Below are 27,672 nucleotides of genomic sequence, written 5' to 3' on the forward strand. Positions count from 1 at the left end.
TTCTTTCTTTCTTTCTTTCTTTCTTTCTTTCTTTCTTTCTTTCTTTCTTTCTTTCTTTCTTTCTTTCTTTCTTTCTTTCTTTCTTTCTTTCTTTCTTTCTTTCTTTTCTTTCTTTCTTTCTTTCTTTCTTTCTTTCTTTCTTTCTTTCTTTCTTTCTTTCCTTCCTTCCTTCCTTCCTTCCTTCCTTCCTTCCTTCCTTTCTCTCTCTCTTTCCTTCCTTTTTCTCTCTCTCCTCCCCCCTCTTTCTCACCCTTTTGGTTCCTTCCTTCCTTTCTCTTTCTCTTTCCTTTTCTTTCTCTCCCTCTTCCTTCATATATTGGAAGGCTGCTCTCCTGTCTCCCCTGGTACTTCTCTTCCCTAGACTAGCCAGGCCCAGTTCCTGCAACCATTCATCCTGTTTTAGCCTCCAGTCCTCTCATCATCCTGGTTGCTCTTCTCTGCACTCTTGTTCACATCATTGTACATTTGTGATCAAGTGTGAATCCGCTTTCCTTAGCTGGATAAGTGGAGGGCTATTTCCCCAAGACAGGAATGCCATCAGCATAATTCCCTCCACCCCTTGGTGTATATTTATATCACATCGTCACACTCAGAAGATTTTCCATGGGAAAAGTTAAGTGTTTACACCCTCAGTTCTGCAGAAACCCACCATCCTGGAGGTTAATCCAAGCACCTTAGTTTCTGGAATCCTTCTGGTTTGCTTGATAACAAACCAGGAGCAGAGAATAAACTAAATAGCAGATATGGGCCTGGCTAGTCTAGGGAAGAGAAGGACCAGGGGAGACAGGAGAGCAGCGTTCCAATATTTGTGGGGCTGCCACAGAGAGGAGGAGGGGGGTCAAGCTATTTTCCAAAGAACCTGAAGGCCAGACAAGGAATTTTCGGACAGGGAGAACAACCAACCCATGGAACAGAAGTTGCCTTCGGAAGTTGTGGGAGCTTCATCCCTGGAGGCTTTCAAGAAGAGGCTGGACTGCCCTCTGTCAGAAATGGTGTAGGGTCTCCTGCTTGGGCGGGGTGGGTGGGGGTTAGACTAGATGACCTACAAGGTCCCTTCCAACTCTGTCAATCTGAACCTATCTAAGAGATCAGCACACATCCGCCATGGCTTGTTGTTGGGGTATCCAAGCAGGCCCGCGTTCCCCAGCCAATCGGATTTTCCGCTCCTAAAACCACCTCCTGCTCCCTCCTACATGGCTGTCTTGCCGAAAACAGATAAAGGGGGATTTTTTAGAGCTTCTTTCACACCTAGGAAGTGTGAAAGCTCTCCAGACAAGGCCCAAGGAATGTGTGTGTCACGGGTTCCACCGGGACGGTCCCCCCGCTGGTCAGGAAACTGCAGAAGGTTGCTTTCCGCCCCACGAAGATCACTTTAAAAGGGAATCTTCTCCTGGCTCCGGTGTCTGAGATCCTTTATCGAGCCAGGGTGATGGAATGTGGGGGTTCATTCTTCAGGCATGAGCTTTGCCGCCCCTTAAAGATATAAAGATAGGAGGGCACAGAATCAGCACAACTTAATGGGCAGAGGACGGAGGAAGACTGGGGCGCTGGAGAGGATGATGGGTTCAAGGATTCCTTTCCTGCTTGCCCTGTTCTTTGCGGCTCATCTCCAAGGTCCATCTGGGGCCCAGTCCATCTCTCAGTCAGAACTAGCAGATTTCAAGGTAAGAGACCCCCGGGGTTGGGTCAAACCTGGGACAAGCCTCGGCTAACTTGAAAAGAACCTCAAATTGTTGGTGGAGCCTTGCTTGGCACACCCAGGTCTACGGACGGCTTCAGAGAGCCGTTGATGGGAAGGGACGTTTCTTGAAACGATATTCCAGTTGGCAGGCACCTTCTAAATTCAATCAGAAGGGACCTTGGAGGTCATCTAGTCCAACCCCCCTGCTCAATCAGGAGACCCTACACCATTTCAGACAGGGCGCTGTCTTAAAAACCTCCAGTGTTGGAGCACCCACAACTTCTGGTGGCAGGCTGTTCCGCTGGTTAATTGTCCTCCCTGTTAGGAAGTTCCTCCTTAATTCAGGTTGCTTCTCTCCTCAATTGGTTTCCATCCATTGTTGCTTGTCGTGGCGTTTGGTGGTTTGGAAAATAAGTTGACCCCCCCTCTTCCTTGGGGCAGCTCCCTCAAATATTGGAATACTGCCATCATTTCACCCCTAGTCTTTCTTTTCTCTAGACGGCCCTTTGTTCGTTTTTGTTGTTAGTTGCGAAGTCATGGCCGACCCATCGCAACCCCATGGACAACGTTCCTTCAGGCCTTCCTGTCCTCTACCATCTTCCAGAGTCCCTTTAAGCTCACACCGACTGCTTCAGTGACTCCATCTAGCCACCTCATTCTCTGTCGTCCCCTTCTTCTTCTATTGCCCTCAATCGTTCCCAGAATTAGGCTCTTCTTCTCCAGGGAGTCCTTCCTTCTCATTAGGTGGCCAAAGTATTTGAGTTTTATTTTACCAGTCTAGAAAAAAAGGTAATATTGATCAATAGCAGACAACACACATTGCTATGATCGCTGTGAGGCCTTCAAAACCACAGGCCTATTTTCTGGAAGTTTGTGTTCAACCCAGAAAGGATCTATTCAATGGGTTAATCTCTTAACAGGTCACAGAATTGTACATGATGCGTGTGTGAATTGGTCCAAGATAAAGACGTTCTAGCGCAGTTGAGAAAAAGACCACTCAGTCTGATCTTGCCTTGCTTGCTTTGCCCATCTTCTTTTGACTCAGCTTGGAGTCCCCAAACCTACCAAAGGTCAGGATTTCTAGTTGTAAATATATTTATTAGATCAAAGCAGACGTAGTTATGGGTTCTTCAAACTTGCTCCGGTTCACCAGCAATGAAAATCTGGCTTTGACACCTTGGTGGAAGCCATTAAGGATCTTTTCTTTCCCAAATTACTAGGTGAAACTGGAGGCTAAAACGTACGAAGAACAGTTGCAGGGACTGGATATGTCTAGTCCAATGTAGAGAAGGAACTAGGGGTGACATGGTAGCAATCTTCCAATATTTGAGGGGTTGCCACAAAGAGGAGGGGGTCAAGCTATTCTCCAAAGCACCTGAAGGCAGGACAAGAAGCAACGGATGGAAACTCATCAAGGAGAGAAGCATGCTAGAAACTAAGGAGAAAATTCTTAACAGTGAGGACAATCAATCATTGGAACGGGTTAAGTCCAGAAGTTGTGGCTGCTACATCACTGGAGGCTTTTAAGAAGAGACTGGACAACCATCTGTCTGAAATGATATAGGGTCTCCTGCATGAGCAGGGGTTGGACTAGAATAGAATAGAATAACAGAGTTGGAAGGGACCTTGGAGGTCTTCTAGCCCAACCCCTGCCTAGGCAGGAAAGCCTACACCACTTCAGACAAAGGGTTATCCAACCTCTTTTTAAAAACTTCCAGTGTTGGAGCATTCACAACTTCTGGAGGCAAGTTGTTCCACTGAAACCTCCAATTGTGATAAACTAAAGAAATCAGCTGAAAAAAAAAGTTGAATTTTCACTGCAACTAGTAAATGGTTGAAGACATACCTGGACAGCTCTAACCTTTTTTTTTCCTGACATGCCTGTTCATACCTTAGAGTAGTAGCCCTAATCCTTTGGGCATCAGGGATCGGTTCCGTGGAGGGGGCTTTGCTTGTTTGGGTGGCCCGCTTTCTGGCATGTCATGGACAGCTGCCAGTCCATGGACTGGGGGTTGGGCACCCCTCCCCTAGTGGGAATGCAGACAAAACGCTTCCAAATAGAGACTGACTTTAGTAGAAGAGTTTGCAAACCACGTTTTTAGTTTCCCCCTTTTGCTCTTAGGATCTTCTGCAGCGGATTGAAAGTCAAGTGGCGTTGGCCAAAAAGGAAGAAATCGAACGAAATCTGGATGAAGCCAACGAGGAACCAGAGGGCGATGCCGCCCAGCTTCTCTCGTCCTGGGATGGCGAATACTCAAGACCCTCAAGCGACGGCACCGTTGGCCGCGTCAACTGGCAACCTCCCGAAAGAGCCCCGGCAGCAGCCGTGCGGAACAAACTGGGGGCTTTCTTCAACGCCCCCCGCAGGTTATCCAGCTGCTTCGGACAACGGCTGGACAGAATAGGGTCAGTGAGCGGACTCGGCTGCAACAGAAGATATGTAAGTTGCAACATGGGGAGGCGTGCAATGTTAGTTCGATTGCTGCGGGAGAATCAGTTCTGCAACTGACGCTCTTGTCGGCCAGTCAAGTATCCAAATCATGGTCAAGTGCTCAATGCCAACTCCCAAGAGTTGATGGGCCTATCCTAGGAGGAGATAATGTTCTGACCAAGGCTTATGAAGACACTAACAAACACACGTTAGTCCCAAAACTCTTTTTTCTTTATTTCAACAGCTGTGAATTTTAGTCATTCACAGCCCGTAATGAGTCTCAAACAGTTTGTAAATAATCCCATGGAAGTTTGCCAAAGTCCTTCAGGATAAGTCTGATAAGCACGCATTTTTATCTTCCTTGAAATGCTGCCAACGACTAAATTTCCAATTAGTCATACAAGGCCAAACGGAACACAAATTCAACACCGAGCTTCAGGTTTCAAACCGACCAGTACGAAGAAAGTTGCTTCCTGCAAAGGTTCCTGTCCCTTTGCTCCTCCTTTAAGTCTTATGGGAGAGCCAATCACCTCCTTACTCCTGAGTTGCCCCTTTTGCATTAACTGTTCCTGCCTTCTGGCAGCTCTGTGCACAAGTGCACTGGGAATAGGCTCCCCCTGTTCCTCTGCCTTGCTGCTGCCAGATTCCGGAGGCTCCAGATAACTCCCAGATGGTCCTGGCCCCATCTCTGTATCGGACGCAGGACCCTCATCCGAGTCCTCCCCAGACTCCTGGACTGGCCCATGTTCCTCCCCACTGTCCGACTCTGCTGCCATCTCCGCAGGCTGCCGGCAGACCACAACAGATCAATGGGAGTTAAGAAGCAGTCACAAAATGATGGAAGGTCAACAGGCTGTCAATTAATCTTCTGTAGTCCCTGGTCCTGAAGATGAGGTGGCTACTGGCGAGACTGGGTGACCAGATCTGGATGGTCAGCTGACAGCAAGTGGCCTTGTCAATAATTTTGTCATCTGTCAGAAATGGTGCAGGGTCTCCTGCTTGGGTGGGGTGGCTGTGTTGGACTAGATGACCTATAAGGGGCCTTCCAACTCAGTTATTCTGTTAACTATAATTAACAGATATTAAATATTATGATTATTATTATTTGTAGCACCGTTAAAGTAGTATTGATTACATTATTTTCATATAAAGTTTCGGGGTGGGTGGGTGAACAATCTGAAACTCCACAAAGGGGCCAATGAGCAGAATTTTTTTTTGGAGGGGGGCAGGTCTAAATGAACAGAAGAGAGTTATCTTAAAGGTGTTTTGCATTTATATATTTATAAGTGTCAGCTTTTCATGGGTATCTCTCTTTCCAGATAAATGGGAAATTATAAGGAGGGAGGGAGGGAGACCTTGAAAATTAGCTTCGAGAAGGAAAAAAATAGGGAGGAAAAAAATAGCCAATTTTCTGCTACATGTTTGATGCGATTCTTCATGTGTTTTGATTTCTAAACTGCCTTACTTCTTCCTGTACAATAAACTCAAAATCTTCACAGGAATGCAATTTCCAGACATCAATAGGTAGTCAAGGCAAACCATTTTTTTCTCTTTTTTTACAGAAGTGAAACTGTGTGGAAGAAATCGCCTCGCAAGTCATCTTATCCCAAAGGCGTTTTTGTTTCGTTATTGCTAGAAGATTCTTCCCGCCAAGAGTGTGTCCCACTGGAAAAATTTAATACACTGATCCTAGATTATCAGGATTTCGCTCCAGCTGAAATATATCCCCACAAGGCAATTTAGAGGTCCAAGCAAGGCCACAGAACCTGTAAGCCAACCGTTCTCGGGTCAAGAATAGGAAACAAATCTGACATTTTCCCCTAGTCACGTGAATTTAAATACATATGTGCTTTTCCCTCTGATCTATGCATTTAATCTCCGGGATGACTTTAAACCAGGAATTCTTAAATTCAGCACCAAGGACAGAGACAGGGCAAGTTCTTTCCACCCTGCCCAATTTTTATCCATCCATTCAGAGTATTAACAATATCTTACTTTCTTCCCCATAAATAAAACCCACTGAAGTACGAAGGTAAAGAGACTGTGATGGGGAATAATATTGTTTTTCCAAATTGCCCAGGCCCCCAAAAAACCTCCCCTTAAAATGGCTTGTGGCCCCCAAAAAACTCTCCTAAATTTTGGCTTCGTGGGAAAATTGGAAAGATCCGCATGGTGTCGCCTCATTCTTTAAATTATTAAAGGAATCGATTTTGAGAGATATTTTTTTTTCATCTCTTCAAGTTTGAACGGATGCATCAACAAGCATTGTGGAATTGTTGGGATACAGTGAGAAGATATTTAATTAGGGGTTTTATTTAATCTGCACGCAGCAAAGGCTTTGTGGAACACTGGTGTGATTAAATAAACAGGATTTTAATGACCTTTGTGTGTAGTTGTCTTTCTGTGTGTGTGTTTGTGTAAATGATTTGTGTATCTCAGCATCTCAACTGACTGGGGATTGCAAAAAAAAAAAAAAAAATCACTCTAGTTTAAAGTTGTTTGCTGCTCCAGAGAAGGAAAAATTCCAGTTGGCAAAAACTGGGCTCAAACATCTCAAAATGTTTTCAGGTTCAAAGGGGTAACCAAGAGAATATTTCAGAGACGGAACATAAAAACAAGATTATAAAAACAGATGGGCACCTTTCCTGGAAAAACAAACCCTGAAACCAACCATCTTTGCATTAAGAGCTTATTCAGGATGACCCAGCAATTGTGCACACATAAAATAGGAAACTTGGCTATGGTAGTTTTAAATGTGTTTTTTTCCCCCCATGTGTGGGAATTTAATGCCTTGGGCAAACGCAGGTATGGATTGGTTTGTAATTTAACGCACTGTGCAAATCCAATGTTAGCGAGTTAAGAATGTCTTATGAATGCAACGCTCCCCGTAGGGATGGGAGAGAAATGTATTCATCGAAGGAAAAACACAGTCAAGTGTGTTAAAAACCTGTTACTGTGGAGAGGTACCTTGATCCACATTAAACATATGGACCAGTGGGAGGCTCACATTAAAACACCAGAATCTGAAAACAACATTTAATACAGCACAATTTCTGACTAAAATGGTCCGACTGAAATCAGCATAGGTGAGCCTGATTGGGGTAGATTGCAGGGGGGATACAAAAATATAATTTTATGTCATTTTATTCTACTTTACATATTCATGTATTATTGTATTTTATCCTATAACACTGTGATGGCAAACCTATGGCACGCAGAGCCATTTGTGCGGGCACGCAAGCCCAGCCAAATTTACCTACACTGCGCATACCTCCCAGTTGATTTTTGGCCCGTTTGAGGCTGTTTTTGCCCTCCTGAAGGCTTGAGGGAAGCCTCTGCAGCCTTGGGAGGCCGAGAAATGGGCTTCCCTCAAGCCTTTGGGAGGGCGAAAACAGCGTCAAACAGGCCAAAGATCAGCTGGGAGGCACGCACGTGTGCAGTGCAAGTAAGAGGGAAGGGGTGCTGCGTGTGCATGCACAGGGGGGCAGGGCACATTGCATTATGGGTGCTGGCACGCACGCACGCTCAGCACACCACAACAAAAAGGTTCGCCATTATTGCTATAACTATTGTTATTTTACCCTACTCTCATTTTAAATTGTGTTTGGAATTTTATTAGTAATATGTATTTGAACCTGTACCTTGATATGGCCTATATAGGCTAATCAACAAATATATATTATATATCTATATATATATAAAAGCGAAATACTCCTCAGGCATCATCACAAAATCTCCAGAACCGCAAAGCCTACAAACTTGAAATTTGTCATGCATGTTCTTTTTGGCTTCTAGGTGCTCACGAAGAAAGGATTTTTCGAAGTGACCATCAGAGCTTTAGTATTTCCTATATTATTATTATTAACACGCTCTGATGCTAAGGAGTTCTACTCCCCCTCCTCACCTGAAAAGAAATCTCTTCCAATTCAGCTAAGCCATGCCCAGGCTCTTTGCTGTCTTCTTCTAAATAAATTCAGCGGGGAAATCTAAATAAAATAAATAAGCAACCTATTACTGTCATCTATGGCTAATATACATGGGAGCTAAAGTCCAACACATCTGCAAAGCAAACTGGGAGACAATTAAAGCGAGCCTGCATGTTCTGAAGCACTCTACCTTTGAATAGCATATCATGGAGACTAAGAGGGTTATCACTCCATTTTTTAAGCATCCCAAGAAGCCTTTTAAATGTCTCCGGGGATGAAAATGCTGGTGTGTCTGAATATAAAATAAAATAAAAATGCAACAAAATTTAAACATTGGGGAGGGGAAATCAAGAACGGCGAGAAAGAGTCACAATGACAGAGGTAGGGTGGGGAACGGGGCCCCAAAGACATAAAGGAGGAATTTTATTGTGGGGTTTTTGTTTTTTTTTTGAAAGAGAAGGACCATGGCTATAGAATACAAGTGCTCAAAACCAAAATTTTAAAAAATATATATACCTAGCACATTCTCTGCCCAGAATGATTTGAAACGTTATTAAAAACAAAAATAGTATGCACACAAAATTAGCTCCCCACGATTCGGTTTACGTTGACAAAGGGGAAGTGCAATTGGAAATCAAAATATTTGTTAAGAGCTTATTAGCTGAAGAAATGTCCCTCCCTTCTCCCTCTGGAATGGATATTAATACTGTTTAAGGGATGAGAGAGCAGGAAAAAAAAAAAGAGAATTCCTAGACTGTCCCAGCATCCATGAAAATCCCAAGACATGGATTCTGAGCGGCCTATCAACCCAGAACTGAAGTGGGTCCAGCCAAAATTGGCGTGCAAAATGTTAATTAGAGTTTTCTGGGAAGGCGAGAAAACCCTCTTCCATTATTGTAAGTCAGAAGACGATTCTCAACACAATTCGTGGAATGCAGGAGAGATTTAGCGTCATTTTACAGGAATCGCTTTTTCTTGGTTCGATTCTATGATTTTAAGCCGTGACAAATTAAGACCGAGAAGTCCTCCCGCATCTTTTTACAAACCTGAAGGGTATCAACTAATTGGAATTTCAACTCTTTGATTATAATACACACATTAACACAACTGCAGTTGTCATCTGGATTGTGAAGCGAGAACCTGCTAACATATGGGGCACCTACTTTTGACAATGGACTGTAGTGTCACCTGAATTTTTAGGGCTACCTTACACGGTTTAAATAAAAAAAAAAAACATTTTTTATCCCCAGCCTAGCAAGATGCCAACTATTGGGTGAGACAGATGAACGCAGCTGAGAATCCAAGTTTTTTTACCCTCTAAATGAAACGAAGAAATGAAATGAAGAGGGAAGTTACAACTGGCCAGCAATCATACAAAATGGCAAAAATATTAGCTTGGCATTTTTTTCCTCATCCACTTTTAAAGCATTCAAGTAGAATCAAATAAATTATTATTTCTCTCTCTCTCTCTCTCTCACACACACACACACACACTCACTCACTTGTGAAGTCTGGAATTCTTGAAGCAAAGCAGAACAAAACAAAACTACTTTAGCTTCCTGGGAAAATAAGAATCTTGGTCTCTTTCCCGAACACAAACACACAAGAGACGCAAACAAAATGGTCGTTTATAGCCTGCACTTTAGAATCAAATGGCTCAGTATAACCAAGTAAAAAACTAACTAGCCAGGATAATTTTGGGCTTGTGAAAATGCAGGTTGCAAAGGGGAATGTTGCATGGGCTGATGCTATGAAAGACAGGCCTACGGAGAGTTGGTAACAAGCCTGTTCCAACCAGAAACGGTTATAAAGAGGGCAGGGGAAGGTTAATACCTTGGAAAAGGAAAATGACTTATATTTTTAAGGTCAAGTGCAGGAGGGGGCAAAGGAGGAGCTGCAATCTCATTGGGGTTGAGAAGGGAGTAAAGAAATATTAGGAAAGGGGGGAGGGAGGAGATAAAACGGAGTATTCCGGAGAGGTGAACGAAAACAAACCATGCAAAGGCATTCCTGCCGTGAGTAGACAGAACCAGTATTCAAACATCGGACTTCTGCTCGGCGCCCAGACTGCGTCTCTCCAAAATAGGTAGAGATAATCTATTACTGGAAAGTGGAAAGGAAAAAAACAAAAAACAGCAACACAACCTCCCTGGATGGGAGACTTATCTTAATTAGCATCGGAGCACATCGAAAACTTTGCCTGTGCAAGAAACGGCTGTGCCCCGTTTGCAGCCGAAGCCAGAAAATTGAATTATTTTGTTGCCGATCGTGTCAGCGGGCAAATAAGCAAAGAATCGGTTACGGGTTGTTGTTTTTTTGCCCACCTTGCAATATTTGACTCTTCCAGACTGCAACCAACTGCAGTCCCTTTCCTGCCGGGAACTTGGGGAGGATTTGAGCCAAATTTTGAGTGAATGAGTGCCCCCTCCCTGCCCTGCACAGGCATTCCTTTCCTTCAGCGGAGACCCCCTGAGGGAATTTGGGGGGGGGCAGCTGCATCGATTAAGTCTTCTAACCAGAGGTGGACAAAAAGAGTTGGGCCCAGGTCGGCCTCCCCTTCCAAACAGTCAAATGGCTGTGCTTTATCAAGGCTGTATCAGCTGTTTTCTGCTTTCCCTTGAAAAGAGATTTATGCAAAGGTTACACACACACACACACACACACACACAAGCGACAGAGACAGGAGTCTGCCGGAATTGCCAGCGCAAGAGCCAGTGGGATGAGGCTCGGTTATTAGAAAGACCAAACCGGTCACAGCCGGCTCAAGGTTTTGTGTGAGCCAAACCAGCCAGGATGGACAAGCTCTTGAACGCAGCCGCTGCAGGCATCCCGCCCCCTCCCCAAACTCCCCTCCGAGATCCATTCTGGGTGTCCCTTGTAACTATTAAGAGTGTCCTCCCCCTTGCCCTGCTGCCACCTCTCCCCCACCCAGGGCTGGAAACGACAGTCCTTCTGCAAAAACCAGATTCGGTGAAGGTAACAAACCAGGAGGGAGGGGAAGAGGAGTGCTGCGCAGGGAGGGTCAGGCCAGGGCAAAGGAAAACAGCCACCCCCTGCAGAGAAGCAAAGGTGTTCGGTCTCAACAATGCACCCCCCTCCACCCCTTCCAGGCACCGTCTGGCTGGGACGACAGGAAAAGTCAAAAGTTATTTGGGGACACCCTGCAGGTAAGGATTTCGAAGAATTGGGAGAGAACATTCTCCCCAGCCAGAAACAGAGGAAAAATAGGGGTGGAATTGTCAGACAGCAAGAAAGGAAGCACGGAGGATGGGATGAGGAAGAGGAGGTGGATCAGCCAAGCTGGAAAACAGCATTGCAAAAAAGGGCCTGTTAGGGGTTGGAGAAGAACATCGCCCAATACCGGTTTGGTCCCGCCAGGCCATATATTCCTCCCCCCCGCCCCAAAATGTCTTGGTTCCTTCTGCATCTTCAGAATCACTTGGCAATGAATTGACTTTTTGTGTCAGATTTTTTTTAAAAAAAATGGAAGGGGGGGCCTCAGTTCGAAGCTCAGCACCCGAAGGAGGCGATTGTGTTCGAAATCCGGTCCAACGGCTCCCCTGTTCTACCAACAGCAGCTCCGACGCTTTTAACGCCCGCCAACCCCGCCACCCGCTTCTGGATCCCCACTCTTGCAAAACTTTCGGGAGGGGATCCCGAGTCAGGATCCGGAGGACCAAAGGCTCGATCTGAAACCTTTCCCCGGAGCAGGAGATTTTCCTTAGTTGCCGGTGGGGGGGGGTTGATCTCAAAAGAGAGACGTCAGGACGGAGAGAGAAGGTTGCGAAGAGCAGAAAGTCAAAAGGCCCCCAGTCGGAATAATCGTCGTGGTTGGGTTGTTGTTGTTGTTGTCGTTGTCCTGTTTCAATCTTACCTAATGCCTTAATTAAACCGAGACGTAGGTAGCTAAGTTTGAAGTTGAAGGTAACGGTGTCCCCAACTGGCCCAAAAGAGCGAAGTCTGCAAAGATTTGCAAAAACCTTCAAGGCAAAAGAGGAAGAATGACAATTCTTTCTCTCTCTCTCTCTCTGGAATAAGGTAAAGATGGGATCCTTTCGAGTAACCGAAAGGGCAACCGAAGCCCAGGGATGATTTGATCCAAACCCCAACAGGGAAGCGCACGGCTGCTAGAACAAGAAGAGGACAGCCAGCGCTCAAGATCTCCCACACATCATGCCTTTTTTCCCCCGCCACCCCAGCCTAAAGGATGTACAGTTTACGGCTCCGAAAGAGGACAAGGAGGATGGGCTTGTTTGGTTGACCTAAAAGTGCAGCATGATGGGCCCAGGAATCCCTAGGAGGAGCGGGGTGTGTGTGTGTGTCTCAGGAGGTGGAAGAGGCGGGAGACGAGGTTAGATGGTGTGGTAATGCTGGCGCAGCCTGGCCTGGAGGAATTCGTGGGTCAAGTTGTGTCGAGTAATAATGCCCACAATCTGGAAGAGAGAGAGAGAGAGAGAGAGAGAAAAGGCAAGTGAATTTGTGAAGCGTGAAAGCAAAACAAAACGGCAGAAGGCCCAGAGTGTCGGCGTTTCTAAAATCAGGCTGCGGATGTTTTTCCAGCATGCAGGAAGCTGACTCAACGGCCTTCTGGTTTCACCCCGTCCCACCTCAAAACGGTGCTCCCTCTGCAGCTCCGGAGGGTATCCCTTTCCCAGCAACCTTTCCTAAATTAGCGAGGCAGGTGATTTGTCTGAATTCGGCTCAGAGGGGATGGTAGCCCTGCTCCATAAGCTCTACCCTCAGGGATGAGACAAGGGAACCCGAACCCATGGAATTGGTGCATTCCAAGCAGGAAAATATTTCCCCTGGATACTCCGGATACGCTTCTCCCTCAAGAAAATAAAGTTATTTTGAAATTTCAAAGCCTGATCTTCCCCTCAAACTGAAGCAGAGCTGGAAGGGAAGGAGGGAAACGAATCTTGCAGTCCTTCCATCTTAGAATTTGCCCTAATATTAGTTTCCCCCTCTGAGTAAAGACTCTAAAGCAGGGGTGGCAACTTGAAGGCTCGTGGGCTTCAATTTGGCCGGGGAAATTCTGGGAGTTGAAATCCAGGACCCGTAAAGTTGTTCTCAAGTTGCCTTTGCAGCAAGTTGAACAAGTGGTCTCAGGAACCCGACCCACAGTTGCGAGCATTTCTTCCTAGGCTGCCTGAGAGCTCCGGCACCCTTTGTGGGCCTGCAGCGACATCTAGTGGTGAAACCTCAAACTTTCACCTTGGCTCAACTTTAAGCAAATCGGTTCAGAAAAGAGGGACGTTGTCTCCACAAAGACTCCGCAGACAAACTCACCTCCCCGACGGCATTCACCACCGGCAAGTGCCTCAGCCCCATCGTCCGGAAGAGATTGAAGACTTGGGAGATGTGAGCATTAGGCGAGATGGTGAAGGGAGAAGGGTTCATGTAAGGCGTGACGTCCTGTTGGGGAGGAAAAAAAAAACCTTGACCTTCCATTCAAATTTTTATTAGTTTATCGAAATATAAAATATAGAAATGCAAAGATAAGTGAAAATGTTTTTTTGTTTTTTTTAACAGACTTTATTCAGTTTTTCACATTAAAAACAAAAATCTCTTTTTAGTGGACAACATATTTCCGGGTCATCATCTTTACATACAAATATGACATAAATTATACATTGATATATGCATACTTAATTCTATTATTACCTTTTCCATTCCAGATTTTCAGTAAGGAGAGAAACAAACACATTAATTCTAGCCTCTTTCATTAATCTCAATCAATTTTGTTTCATTTCAATGATTTCAAATATAATCCTTTAGTATTTGTTTTTAAACATAAAGATAAACAATATGTGTTTGCCTAATAAATAATAATAAAGTTTAATTCTAAATTCTTTCATTAATCTCAATCTAAACATCTTTTTATTTCATTTCAATTATTTCAAATATAATCCTTAATATTTATTAAATAAATAAATAAAATGTTTTTTCTTTTTCTTGTCTCCTTTTCCCTACACCTTTTTTCCTCTCCTATTTTCCCTTTATTTTTTTTAAAAGCCTGTGACTTTCACAGAGGAATTTATTTAGCTGAACAAAATGCCCCAAAGTCTGCATTACTTTCACCATTTGTCCTCTGTAGCCAGTTCTGAACAGGCAACCTCCAAAAACAAACACAGAAACGTGGAAAACAGTCCAGAAAAATCCCAAGATATGGAGAAGTGCCTTTTCTAGGACACAAGATAGAAGCTACAGCAACTGCAAGGAGAAGGAAGGCCTTACCACAATCATGCGCGGATTCAGGAGGGTGAGATCTAAGTCGTGGATGTCTGGATAGCGTGGGTAATCTTCTGACATATCTGCATACGAGAGACGAGGTTGAGTGGTACTCTAGGAAAGGGTGAAACAAGAAGAAATAAAGACACCACTTCTCTAACACGCTAAAAAGGGTCCTAATAGGGTTTTTGGTTGGGGGGAAAATACAAAACTAATTGGGGCATTAATGCAAGAATCTCTCCTATCCCAGAAAAATCTGATGGATTATCATCTATTCAGACTTCTTAAGTTGGAACTCACAGATTGATTCTCTGCGTAGCAGATTCCTCGGACAAGCAAAGTGACCAGCTGTGAGCGCAGGACCAGGCCGTGGAAAGTCAGAGGTCGGAAGCGTTCCTCCATCGTCCACTCCTCACTGGGGGACTGGTCTGGATACAGGTTGGGATACGGAGTGTACCTGGAAGGAACATACAACTTCATTATGGATGGATGAATGATGAAATGGAAGGACTGAAGGAAGAGAAGATAGAATGGATGGGTGGAAGGAAGACTGACAGAGATGTGACTGAGGGGAGGTGGGATGGATGGATGTAATTGGTAGATGGATGCATGGATGGATAATGTAATGGAAGGACTGAAGGAAAGGGAGGTAGATGGATGTAATGGAAGGAAGGAAGGTAGGTGATGGAAGGGGAGGTGGGATGGATGGATGGAAGGAAAGAATGTGACAGAAGGTGGGGGATGGATGTGGGATGGATGGAAGGAAGAGGAGATAGATGGGATGGAAGGGAGGGATGGAAGAGTGGGATGGATGGATGGAAGGAAGGAGATGTGACTGATGGAAGGGAGGGTGAAGGATGGATGGATGGGATGGATGGATGTGATAGAAGGAAGGGGAGATGGGGTGGATGGAAAGAAGGAATGCAGAAAGGAAGTGATGTAATGGAAGGGGAGATGGGATGGATGAATGAATGGAAGGGGAGACAGGATGGATGGAAAGAAAGAAGGAAGGAAGGAAGTGATGTAATGGAAGGGAGATGGGATAGATGGATAGATGTAATGGAAGGGGAGACAGGATGGATGGAAAGAAAGAAGGAAGGAAGGAAGAAAGGAAGGAAGTGATGTAATAGAAGGGATGGATGTAATGGAAGGAAGGGGAGACAGGATGGATGGATGGAAAGAAGGAAGGAAGGAAGGAAGTGATGTAATGGAAGGGGAGATGGGATAGATGGATGGATGTAATGGAAGGGAGACAGGATGGATGGATGGATGGAAGAAGGAAGGAAGAAAGGAAGGAAGTGATGCAATAGAAGGGATGGATGGATGGGTGTAATGGAAGGAAGGGGAGACAGGATGGATGGATGGAAAGAAGAAAGGAAGAAAGGAAGTGATGTGATGGAAGGGGAGATGGACGGATAGGTAATGGAAGGGAGACAGGATGGATGGAAAGAAAGAAAGAAAGAAAGAAAGAAAGAAAGAAAGAAAGAAAGAAAGAAAGAGAAAGAAAGAGAGAAGAAAGAAGGAAGGAAGGAAGGAAGGAAGGAAGGAAGGAAGGAAGGAAGGAAGGAAGGAAGGAAGGAAGGAAGGAAGGAAGTGATGTAATTGAAGGGGAGGTGGGATAGATGGATGGATGTAATGGAAGGGGAGACAGGATGGATGGATGGATGGAAAGAAGGAAGGAAGAAAGGAAGGAAGTGATGCAATAGAAGGGATGGATGGATGGGTGTAATGGAAGGAAGGAGACAGGATGGATGGATGGAAAGAAGAAAGGAAGAAAGGAAGTGATGTGATGGAAGGGGAGATGGGATAGATGGATAGATGTAATGGAAGGGGAGACAGGATGGATGGAAGAAAGAAGGAAGGAAGGAAGAAAGGAAGGAAGTGATGTAATGGAAGGGGAGATGGGATAGATGGATAGATGTAATGGAAGGGGAGACAGGATGGATGGAAAGAAAGAAAGAAAGAAAGGAAAAAAGAAGGAAGGAAGGAAGGAAGGAAGGAAGGAAGGAAGGAAGGAAGGAAGGAAGGAAGGAAGGAAGGAAGGAAGGAAGGAAAGTGATGTAATTGAAGGGGAGGTGGGATAGATGGATGGATGTAATGGAAGGGAGACAGGATGGATGGATGGATGAAAGAAGAAGAAAGGAAGGAAGTGGTAAGAGGGATGGATGGATGGGTGTAATGGAAGGAAGGGAGACAGGATGGATGGATGGAAAGAAGAAAGGAAGAAAGGAAGTGATGCGATGGAAGGAGAGGTGGGACGGGTGGATGGGTTGCGTTTATCAGTTTCTGAGACACGTCCACACTTGCTCCTTACACAGTCAAGGAAGGGCTTTAAGGCCACTTAAGCAAATCAGGCTCCATGAAAGACCCATCCCAAATCAGGTGATCTTTAAGCGCCAAACTCTTTGATGCATAAGACAGAATCTACTCATCCTGCTGGCTGGATGCGGTGGCCTCTCCGCACAGGGTTTTGCACGCCCTCCGCGTTTCCAGGGCTTTAGTACTTTCCCATACAGAAAACGCCCCTCCCCTTTCCCCACGCTCACTTCCGCTCCAACATCTGCTGCAGCATGTCCTCCGTCTCTGGAGGCTCCTCCGCCGCGTTGTGGTCATCGCACACGTTTCTCAGTTCGCTGGAGGGATACGACTTCATGGACTGGCTACGTTTACGCTGCTCGGCCGCCCGGGTGAGGATGCTGGATTTCTGGAACGGGGAAAGCGGGAGACCATCTACCCAGCGTTCACTTCGGGGGAACCTCCAGGATTATTTCACTCAAGTCAGCCCTCAGAAGCAAAAACAAGATTCCCCTGTCTATTCTAAAACACGCTGCAGCCATTTTAATTCCCGGGGAGCCTCAAAAAAGATAAAAACTACCCTGTATTGACCGGCGCAACCATGTCCTTGCTCTGGAACAGCACAGAGGGGGGGATTTATTCTTAGATTTTTCTAGAGAATTCTTTTTTTTTTCAATTTCTCCGTTGAGCCCATAGATCTAGATATCCCCTCAGAACACTTACCTTTCAAGCTTGGAATATCAATTCAAGCAATCCTGCTTTGCTTTGATGTTTTAACAGGCAAACATTCATGCACAACTGACCAAATTCTTTAGAACTGGGACATCCCAAAAGCTGGTTAATTCCCCTTAGTTCAGGGGTGTCAAACTCAAGGCCCGCGGGTTGGATACGGCCCGCGGGGTGCTTAGATCTGGCCTGCGGTCAGCCCTGAAAACAGCAAAGGTGTCGGTGTTCCAACTGACCAACTCCAAACCAATAAACTCCGAGATAAACAGTTCCTCAAAGTTCCATTTTACTAGAGTTGTCATATTGGCACACCTGGGAAAACCCGAATCTGAAAATTCCGGGTTTTCCCTCCCCAAAAGAAATGCAAAGATCCATCCCCTGCTGCACCCACCAGTCCATCACGAGGCCCAATCAAATCTTCGTCCCAACTGGAGACATTCCTCCCAATCACTCCCCTCCAGGTGCAGGGCAACATGTCCTTGACTCTCTGAGAAAGAGTGTTGTTGTGTCTAATATTCTACCCCATTATGAAATCCCCCCTCCCAATTTCCCAGGCACTGAACGTGGCAGCCTCGAAGCTTCCAAGGCTGACGAAAGGACCAGCCCATGGTGCCTCTGCCAGCGCCCCCCCCTATTTTCACTGGCAGAGGGCTGCAGGAGGCTGTCACAACCCAAACCGGGGAGGGGCCGCGTGCGGGGGTCCCCGGGCTCCGCTTTCGCTGGCAGAGGGCTAGCAAAACAAACTAAGAGCAAAACAAAACAAAAGGAGAAACGTTTCCCCTTTTTCATTTTGAGCATCCAAGAAGGGTCAGGAAAGGAGAAAGAGAAAGAGGAGAAAAAGGAAAGATGGGAAGAGAGCAAGGAAGGAAAAAGTAGGAAAGATGGGAAGGAAGAAGGAAGGAGAAGGAAGAGGAAAGGAAAAAGGGAAGAGAAGGAAGGAAGATTATAATGAGAGGGAGGGAGGGAGGGTCTGAGGGAAGTCCTGCCTTAGCACCTGGCCAGCACAGGTGCCCCCCAACACCAGTGGCGCTGAGCTAGCCACGCCCACCCCGAGGTCAAACACACGGAGGTAGCCCTCAATGAAATAGAGTTCGACACCCCTGCCCTAGTTAAGTCTCCTAAGCTCACGAAATCAGTGCATACTAACACACACAATGCACAAAACTGAAAACCCTGGTGCATCCAAATCTGAGCCACGGAGTCGATCCTCAGTATTTGCCGCGGTTTCTTCCCCAGAGGAACAAGGAGGCCGCCAGTCAACAACTCACCTTGAATTTAATATTGTTGCTGATGAGCTGATCCCACTTCATGAATTCTTTCTCGTAGGCCCGGTTCTCCGTCACCACCGGGAAGGCATGATGGACCGTGGTGCGGAGAATGCTGACCAGGGACTGGATGCGGGTGTGCGGGTAGACGTACATCAGGTTGGGCTCCATGATGTCGCTCGCTCTGAGCCTTTGGGCGACAGAAAAGGTGGGACGAGATCAAAAGCGGGCTTTGGAAGCGAGCCAGACACAACTTTTGAGTCCAAGCTGGCCGAGGTTCCCAGCCTTAAGATCGGCCGACATTACTTGTCCAACTCCGCTCTGACTTCCCACTCCAGCAGGGGGACCCCACGCAAGGCCACGTAGATGTCGTAAATCCCTCTGTTGAAAAGGTCACCTGTCCACTTGGCCACCTGCAAACAGAAAGGGGGAACAGGCAAGAGTTGGTTCTTTCTTATTGTACCCTATGACTATAGTCTACTTACTATATACCCTATGACTATAGAACCCTATGACTATCATTAAGTGCTGTACCTTACGATTCTTGACGAATGTATCTTTTCTTTTATGTACACTGAGAGCATTTGCACCAAGACAAATTCCTTGTGTGTCCCATCACACTTGGCCAATAAAGAATTCTATTCTATTCTATTCTATTCTATTCTATTCTATTCTATTCTATTCTATTCTATTCTATTCTATTCCTATTCCTATTCCTATTCCTATTCCTATTCTTATTGTACCCTTTGACTATTATTAAGTGTTGTACCTGATGATTCTGACTCTTGACGAATGTATCTTTTCTTTTATGTACACTGAGAGCATTGCACCACGACAAATTTTGTGTGTCCAATTTACACTTGGCCAATAAAGAATTCTGTTCTGTTCTATTCTATCCTATCGTATTCTATTATTCTCCTCTCCTTCTATTCTATTCTATTCTATTCTATTCTATTCTATTCTATTCTATTCTATTCTATTCTATTCTATCCTATCCTATCCTATCCTATCCTATTCCTATCCTATCCTCTCTTTCCTTCTATTCCCAATGGCCCTCTGGACTCTCTACCTTGCCAAATGCTCATCTGGACTGAAGAAGTGACTTGGATGAGTAACGAAACATCTCCATTTTAATCAACTTTGGTCCAGTTGCCCTGAGTTAACCTTTGAAGATATTTTTGCCCAGGATGATTGAACCTTCATTTTCAGGTTGCTTTTCATTATTTTTTTTTGGGTGGGGGGGAGAGAGAAAACCCTGTAGCCTGTATGGCAAGAGTTGGTTCATTCAACGACCTTTTATGACTACCCAAGAACAGAATAAACAGAGCTGGAAGGGACCTTGGAGGTCTTCTAGTCCAACCCCCTGCTTAGACAGGAGACCCTACACCAGGGCTGTCAAACTTGATTTCATTGAGGGACACAAACAGGGTTGTGCTTGACCTTAGTGGGTGGCCAGGGTGGGGGGTGGCCAGCATATTACTGTCAGAAAGGGGCACCCTGTCAGCTGGGACGGCCTCCTGCGACCCTCTGTAAAAGGGCTGTCCAACTCCTGGCCCGCAGGCCCCATGCATCATGCGCTGGCCATGCCCACGCCCAGTTTAGCGAAGGGGGATAAAAAAAAGTCCCGATGCATCACGTGACGCAGCCGTGACGACGCGAGTTTGGCACCCCTGCTCTTGAGTGAAAGCGGAGCTCGGAAGGGCTGCATGCAGTGCTTGGGGGCTCCGTCCAGATCGAAGCACCCCGCAGCCCGAATCTGGCACACAGGCCTTGAGTTTGACACCCCGCCCTACACGATTTCAGACCAATGACTGTCCAAGCTCTTCTTAAAAATCTCCAGGGATGAAGCCCCCACAACTTCTGGTGGCAAGCAGTTCCACTGGTTAATTGTCCTCTCTGTCAGGAAATTTCTCCTTAATTCCAGGTTGCTTCGCTCCTTGACGAGTTTCTACCCGTGGCTTCCTATTTTGATGGTGCCGGCCTGTCACTGGGCCCACCATCTGGGAGGACTTTCAAGGCCCCAGACCAGGGGTGGGATTCAGCTGGTTCAGGCAAATTGGATGTTAACTTTACATCCAGTTTGGTGAAACGGTAGTAGTTCAGCTGGCCCCACCCTACTCCTCCCAGGAGCCCCATAGCGCCTGGTTTTGGCTCCCAAAATGGGGTGTGGAGGGAGGATGCGAAGAAAGAAAGAAAGAAAGAAAGAAAGAAAGAAAGAAAGAAAGAAAGAAAGAAAGAAAGAAAAAGAAAGAAAGAAAGAAAGAAAGAAAGAAAGAAAGAAAGAAAGAAAGAAAGAAAGAAAGAAAGGAGAAAGAAAGAAAGAAAGAAAGAAAGAAAGAAAGAAAGAAAGAAAGAAAGAAAGAAAGAAAGAAAGAAAGAAAGAAAGAAAGAAAGAAAGAAAGAAGGATGGGAGAAAGAAAGGGAAGAGAAAAAGAAAAGGGAGGAGGGAAGGGAGACAGAAGAGAAAGAAAAAAAGGAGGGAGGAGGGAAGGGAGAAAGAAAGGAAAAGAAGGGAGAAAGAAAGAAAGAGGGAGGGAGGGAAGGGAGAAAGGAAAGAAGGAAAGAGGGAGGGAGAGGGAAGGGAAAAGAAAGGGAAAGAAGGGAGAAAGAAAGAAAAGAAAGAGGAAAGAAGGAAAGAGGGAGGGAGGAGGAAGGGAGAAAGGAAGAGGGAGGGAGGGACGGAAGGAGAAAGGAAAGAAAGAAAAAAGGAGGGAGAGGGAAGGGAGAAAGAAAGGGAAAGAAGGGAGAAAGAAAGAAAGAGGAGGAAGGGAGAAAGAAAGGGAAGGGAGAAAGAGAGAAAAAGAAAGAAAGAAAGAAAGAAAGAAAGAAAGAAAGAAAGAAAGAAAGAAAGAAAGAAAGAAAGAAAGAAAGGAGAAAGAAAGAAAGAAAGAAAGAAAGAAAGAAAGAAAGAAAGAAAGAAAGAAAGAAAGAAAGAAAGAAAGAAAGGGAAGGGAAAGAAAGAAAGAAAGAAAGAAAGAAAGAAAGAAAGAAAGAAAGAAAGAAAGAAAGAAAGAAAGAAAGAAAGAAAGAAAGAAAGAAAGAAAGAAAGGGAAGGATGGGAGAAAGCAAGGGAGGGAAGAGAAAAAGAAAGAGGGAGGGAGGGAAGGGAGACAGAAAGAGAAAGAAAAAAGGAGGGAGGAGGGAAGGAGAAAGAAAGGAAAAGAAGGAGAAAGAAAGAAAGAGGAGGGAGGGAAGGGAGAAAGGAAAGAAGGAAAGAGGGAGGGAGAGGGAAGGGAAAAAGAAAGGGAAAGAAGGGAGAAAGAAAGAAAAGAAAGAGGGAAAGAAGGAAAGAGGGAGGGAGGAGGGAAGGGAGAAAGGAAGAGGGAGGGAGGGACGGAAGGGAGAAAGGAAGAGAAAGAAAAAGGAGGGAGGAGGGGAAGGGAGAAAGAAAGGGAAAGAAGGAGAAAGAAAGAAAGAGGGAGGAAGGGAGAAAGAAAGGGAAAGAAAGAAGAGAAAAAGAAAGAAAGAAAGAAAGAAAGAAAGAAAGAAAGAAAGAAAGAAAGAAAGAAAGAGGGAAGGGAAAGGAAAGTGAATGAGATATGGATGGATGGATGGATGGATAGATGGAGGGAGGGAGAGGAAAAAAAGGACCACAAACCCTGGCACTAGACGCAACTTCAGAGGATGCTTTGAAACAGCACAGCAATCCAGGGTTGGAAGGGACCTCGGAGGCCATCTAGTCTAACCCCCTTGCTCCGAAAGCATCGTTAAAGTGAGCTTCTCTCTTTTGACCCACCCAGTCCCATGACCACATAGCCACGCCCACCAAACCACGCCCAGAGAACCGGTAGTGTAAAAAATATATATATATATATTTTTTAAAAAAATTGGAATCCCACCCCTGTCGTCGTCCCCCCCGCCCCAGAACTCACCATCAGGGTGATCATGATGGGCAGCCCGTAGGTGATCTCGTTGGTGGACTCGATCAGGATCACGGTGAGGCTGATGGTCATGCGGACCACCCCGCCCAGGAAGGCAGCCGCTCCGATCAACGCAAAGGTGCCGGAGTAGACGTGATCCAGACCAATGTAGCTGGGAGGGAGGGAGGAAGCCAGAGCATTATTAACGGGGGGAGGGTCTTCGGAGCCAAGGGGGGGGGCAGCGAGGGCTTAAGGCTGTGTCCCCCAAGGGGCGGGTGGGTGGGTGGGTGGAAAGCAAACCCCCACGAAAGCCGAAGAAGAGGGGCACCTTTCCAGGAGGTTGGCCACCAGGCGTCCGTAAGAGGCCCCGCAGAGCAGCGACGGGACAAAAAGGCCGCTCGGCACAGAAATCCCGTAAGTCCAGCAGGAGAGCAAGAAGTAGAGGAAGAAGAAGAGAGAGAGCGTGACAGGGCTGAAAGTACCTGGAAAACAGGAAGAGAGAAGCGGGGAAAGGGGGTTTAAGCGGCAGCCGGAGGGGGGGAAAAAAAGCAAAAAAAAAAGCCAAGCCCATCCGGTACCTTCAAGGTTGAAAACAGCCCGCACGGCATTGGGCCGGGTAATTGCAGGGACCATCTTGGCCCGATTATTCTGGCTGGCGGGGGTCTGGGAGGAAGGCCTGCTCTGCTGTGGATCTGGCTCTCTGGGACACCTTACCCCGATGTGAGGTCAGCCCCAAGCCTCCTATCCTTTGTTAAGGGGGTGCGCCAGTCGGCCTGGGGTCCCGGTGGGGGGACTAGCACAGTGGAGGGGGTGGAGCAGAGGGTGGAGCAAACATGGCCACTTTAAGACTTGCGGACTTCAACTCCCAGAATTCTCCAGCCAGCATAGCTGGGAGTTGAAGTCCACAAGTCTTAAAGTGGCCAAGTTTGGAGACCTCTGGGGTGGAGTAATAATGGATCCCACTTCCACCCCCACTTCCACCCCCGCCCTCCCCTGGTGTCTTTGGTTTTGATGTCTGGTTTTAACTTTAGGTAACTGTAAGCTGCCCAGAGTGCCCAATAAGATAGAATCACATTAGAATAGAATTAGAATAGAATAGAATTAGAATAGAATATAGAATAGAATTAAATATAGAATTAGAATTAGAATAGAATTAGAACAGAATTAGAATAGATTATAGACCAGAATAGAATAGAATAGAACTAGAACAGAATATAGAATAGAATTAGAATAGAGTAAGAATTAGAACAGAATAGAATAAGAATTAGAATAGAGTAAGAATTAGAATAGAATAGAATAGAATAGAACAGAACAGAATTAGAATAGAATAGAATAGAAGAAAGATTAGATTAGATTAGAATAGAATAGAATAGAATAGAATAGGATAGGATAGGATAGGATATAGGAATAGGAATAGCAATTAGGATAGAACAGAATAGAACAGAAAACAGAATAGAATAGGAATAGGAATTAGAATTAGAATTAGAATTAGAAATAGAATAGAATAGAATAGAATAGAATAGAAGAAAACAGATTACAATAGAATAGAATAGAAGATAATAGAATAGAATTAGAATTAGAATTAGAATAGAGAATAGAATAGAGAGAATGAGAATGAAATGGAATAAGAATAAGAATCGAATGGAATGAAGAATAGAATAGAATAGAATAGAATAGAATAGAATAGAATAGAATAGAATAGAATAGAACAGAACAGAACAGAAAACAGAATAGAATAGAATAGGAATTAGAATTAGAATTAGAATTAGAATTAGAATTAGAAATAGAATAGAATAGAATTCTTTATTGGCCAAGTGTGGTTGGACACCCAAGGAATTTGTCTTGGTGCAAATGCTCTCAGTATACATAAAAGAAAAGAGACATTCGTCAAGAGTCAATTCATAAATCATACGTTTGTATGTATGTATTTATGTATCGTGTTTCCCTGAAAAGACCCAATCTTATTTTATTTTCACCCCCAAAATCAACACCAGGCCTTATTTTCGGGGGATGTCTTGCCCGCTTACCTTAGGGCCACAGCAGCCAGGCCTCCCACGCCCTGACACCTACTGTGCGGTTGCCTGACATCTTCTGCGGCCGCTCGCAGCTAGACACCGCGTGACTCATGGCCCTGGTCACAGCCACTTCTGGCAGAAAGCCGTGAGGTTCATTGCGTCGTTGCAGCTGCTCGCAGGGCACCGCGTGGTGTGGTGTGTCGTTGCGCGCAGGAGCGGCTGCACCAGCACGACGAGCCTCGCCGCCTCCTGGGTGTGGGAGGCCTGGCTGTGGCGGTCCTAAGATAAGCGGGTACGGGGTGCATGGGGCAGCTCCACCCCCACCCGCGCACTAGATTTTTACGCCTGCACCTCACCCCACTTCATACAACCAGATGGTGGGTGGGGCTTAACTAGGAGCTCATTTTTGGGATAGGGCTTATATTAGATGCAGGTGTGAAAATCGGGCTAGGGCTTGTTTTCAGGATAGGTCAAATTTTGGGGGAAACACAATATGTATGTATAAATCAATAGATCAGTTTGCAGGTAGTTTAGGCCAGCAAAATTAGACTTATGGTGGCACTGGTTCAAACCAGGGGTGAGATTCTACCAGTTCGCACCTATTCATTGGAACCGGTTGTTAACATTCTAAGCAGTTCGGAGAACCGGTTAGAAGAAATTACTGGGCTAATCCTGTAAGGAAGGCAGGAAGGAAACATTCTGGTGTTGCTTACAGAAACTGCCTCTCCGTTAACCCTTATTACATTCTTGGCAGGACTAGACTTCCTGTCTCAGGAACTTCTCTGGAGTTTTTTCCCCTCTTTTGCTAGTACTTTGCTTGTGTGGAGTGACCATTCAAAGTTACAATGGCACTGAAAAAAGTGACTTATGACCATTTTTCACACTTATGACTGTTGCAGCATCCCCACAGTCATGAGAGGCCAGGCGAGGAGATGCGTGCCTTGATGTGAGGGATGTTGAGTTGGACACGCCCACCCAGTCACATGACCACCAAGCCACACCCACCAACTAAGCCATGCCACAGAACTGGTTGTTAAAAAAATTGAATCCCACCCCTGGTTCAAACCCAGTACAAACATAGGCATGGGTGGAAATTTATTAATTCTATGATAAATTCAACCAACAGTTTCTCATAATCTCCCAGCCAATAGGGTGATCCGAATGGATCTCCCTGAAGGAAATAAATATTAAGTTACTCTTTTATAATAGAATTAGAAATATTAAGTGCATTATTAAGCTGTGTTGTCTTTGTTGCCGTACCCTAATCACAAAGGATGTTCATTTAAACAAAATGTGCTTGGATAGTTGCAGGCTTCTTAGAAAACAGGAACATCCACCCAGGCAAAATAAACCAGACACATAAGATAGGGACATCTGCCCAAGGCCAAGCTACAAGTAAACCAGATAAGGTATCCGGTGCCTAGGAAGAAACGGTCAAGCTGACCCTTTACCTTATAGTAATATGACTAAGAGATATTAAGGGGTGTGGGAAGGGCTTCTTAGGCATGGCGTGCATTGTGTAGGGTGTATAACATGTTATTGTTTGACCATTAGATCTTGCTCTTCTTGTACCCAATCCACTTTGGAAGGGACTTGAAGGCCCATTTGCAAACACTTATTTTCTTTAATAAACCTTTGAATTGTGAACCAGACCTGTCTCTGCATTGTATTAAATAATTTGAGTCTTGCATCTCACATCCACGAGAAGGCAGACAACAGAAACGATCTGTTCTCGTGCAAGAGAGACCAAGACCAGGAAATTTGAACTGCTAGTCCCACAGAAGCAGGGAAGGAGGACTTAAAACCTGTGCAATTTCCTCTTGTTTTCACACTACTTTCAAACGCGAGAATTTTAGACGCTGTTGGCCACCTTGGAGAATTTATGGACTCCCTGAAGTTGGTTAAAAATGCACCTCCCTCAAGCCATGAATTCCAAGACCATGAAAACCCCAGCTCCCTGAATTTCATCTCAAATTAAGACTCCTCCAAATTTCTAACCGGGACCCTCTGAAGCAGTGGTCACCAACCGGTGAGCCGGGGACCACTGGTGGTCCGTGAGAAAATTTTGGTGGCCTGCAGAGAAATGTCCCCCCGCCTCCAAAGCAATTAATCTAGGCTGTGCGGGAACACAAGGCTGTGCCGCCCACATGGCCTGCCCACCCTTTGGCCGAGCGCAAACCTTACCTTGAGTAGAGCCACGCGAGCTGGAACTGGAAGGTAAGACCAACGCCAGAGGAGGAAAATCCGCCCCAGGGTGGCTTGCTGACGTTGGTGGGAAAGTCGGTCCCATATTCCTGAGCTGCAGTTGTCACAGGACTGGCCCTTTGGTCATCCCGGAGCACCTCCTCCAGTCCGTGGCAGGCCGGTGCACCCGGGTGGAGGAGTAGCTGCTCCAGGATGACCAAAGGGCCAGTCCTGTGATTACTGAAGCTCAGGAATATGGGACCGACTTTCCCACCAACGTCAGCAAGCCACCGTCAGTCAAAATTCATATTAGTGGTCCGCGGGGTTTAAATTTATGAGCTTGGTGGTCCCTGAGGTCCAAAGGGTTGGAGACCTCTGCTCTGGAGCCCCTGCCCAATCCACCGAGGAAGGCAAGCATAAAAACAGAGAAAATAGCCCGTTCTTTTCCTCGCAGCTCCGGAACGAGCAGGGCTGGGATCAGGCACTCACCCTCCTGATGAAACAGTTGTAAGATGGCCGACTCTTGCGGGTTGAAGAACAGGGTTGCCATGTCGTTGTAAGTATTATTATGACAGAAGAATGTCTTGATGCTTGAATTAACCTCCTCCGATGAAGAATCCTTGACAGAAAACAAGCAGCCGCATTTGAACTCCGGTTCCAAAATCATGTCAGGCATCCCTAAAAAATTTACCTCTCAAGGCCCCCGAAGGGCTGCAACCTTTCAAGATGGCGCCTTCACTTGGGACGCAGTTCTGCCAGAGGGGCCTGGGGACCCCAGAGTGAGATGGAGCCCCTGAAATGGTTGGTATGAATGTGTGCTGTCACCAGGGTGGGTGATTATTTTCCTAATTTATTACAATACCCGTGGCTTCATTACGAAACTCTGTGGTCGGGCTTAGTTTTTGGGGAGGAAAATAAGGGGGGAAAATTCTGCCTCTGCCTACTAGCATCCATCCATATTCATCTGGCTAGCATCCTGTCAGTGTGTGAGAGAACTGAGGGCTGTTTGGAAACTGAAGCAGCATTTACTATGTGAGCAAGGAGACAGCAAGGAGCCT

The 27,672-nt window shown here is 45.7% G+C and overlaps 1 protein-coding gene and 2 long non-coding RNA genes across 3 annotated transcripts in view; 2 read left to right on the top strand and 1 right to left on the bottom strand.

Annotated features, from left to right (window-relative positions):
- Positions 1-8,448: 8,448 nt before the first annotated feature.
- The window catches only part of CLCN6 (Cl-/H+ antiporter 6), a 45,039-nt gene continuing 25,815 nt past the window's right edge, over positions 8,449-27,672 (bottom strand). The window contains 10 exon segments of the mRNA XM_087944796.1: positions 8,449-12,471; positions 13,328-13,453; positions 14,276-14,383; positions 14,570-14,726; positions 16,816-16,973; positions 18,559-18,745; positions 18,862-18,968; positions 22,428-22,587; positions 22,744-22,897; positions 27,104-27,233. Of these exon segments, the coding sequence (XP_087800922.1) occupies positions 12,391-12,471; positions 13,328-13,453; positions 14,276-14,383; positions 14,570-14,726; positions 16,816-16,973; positions 18,559-18,745; positions 18,862-18,968; positions 22,428-22,587; positions 22,744-22,897; positions 27,104-27,233 (1,368 nt within the window). The 3' untranslated portion in view covers positions 8,449-12,390.
- LOC148129425 (uncharacterized) lies at positions 14,926-15,238 on the top strand. Its single transcript, XR_015745526.1, has 2 exons — positions 14,926-14,993; positions 15,201-15,238. It is a non-coding gene; the product is annotated as an uncharacterized LOC148129425 (long non-coding RNA).
- Positions 15,632-16,084, top strand: LOC148129426 (uncharacterized). Its single transcript, XR_015745492.1, has 3 exons — positions 15,632-15,688; positions 15,836-15,882; positions 16,012-16,084. It is a non-coding gene; the product is annotated as an uncharacterized LOC148129426 (long non-coding RNA).

This window comes from Notechis scutatus, chromosome 16 (assembly GCF_049901735.1).
Source record: "Notechis scutatus isolate UNSWTSFEM ecotype Mainland chromosome 16, rNotScu1.2, whole genome shotgun sequence".
In the NCBI taxonomy this organism is placed as follows: Eukaryota; Metazoa; Chordata; class Lepidosauria; order Squamata; family Elapidae; genus Notechis; species Notechis scutatus.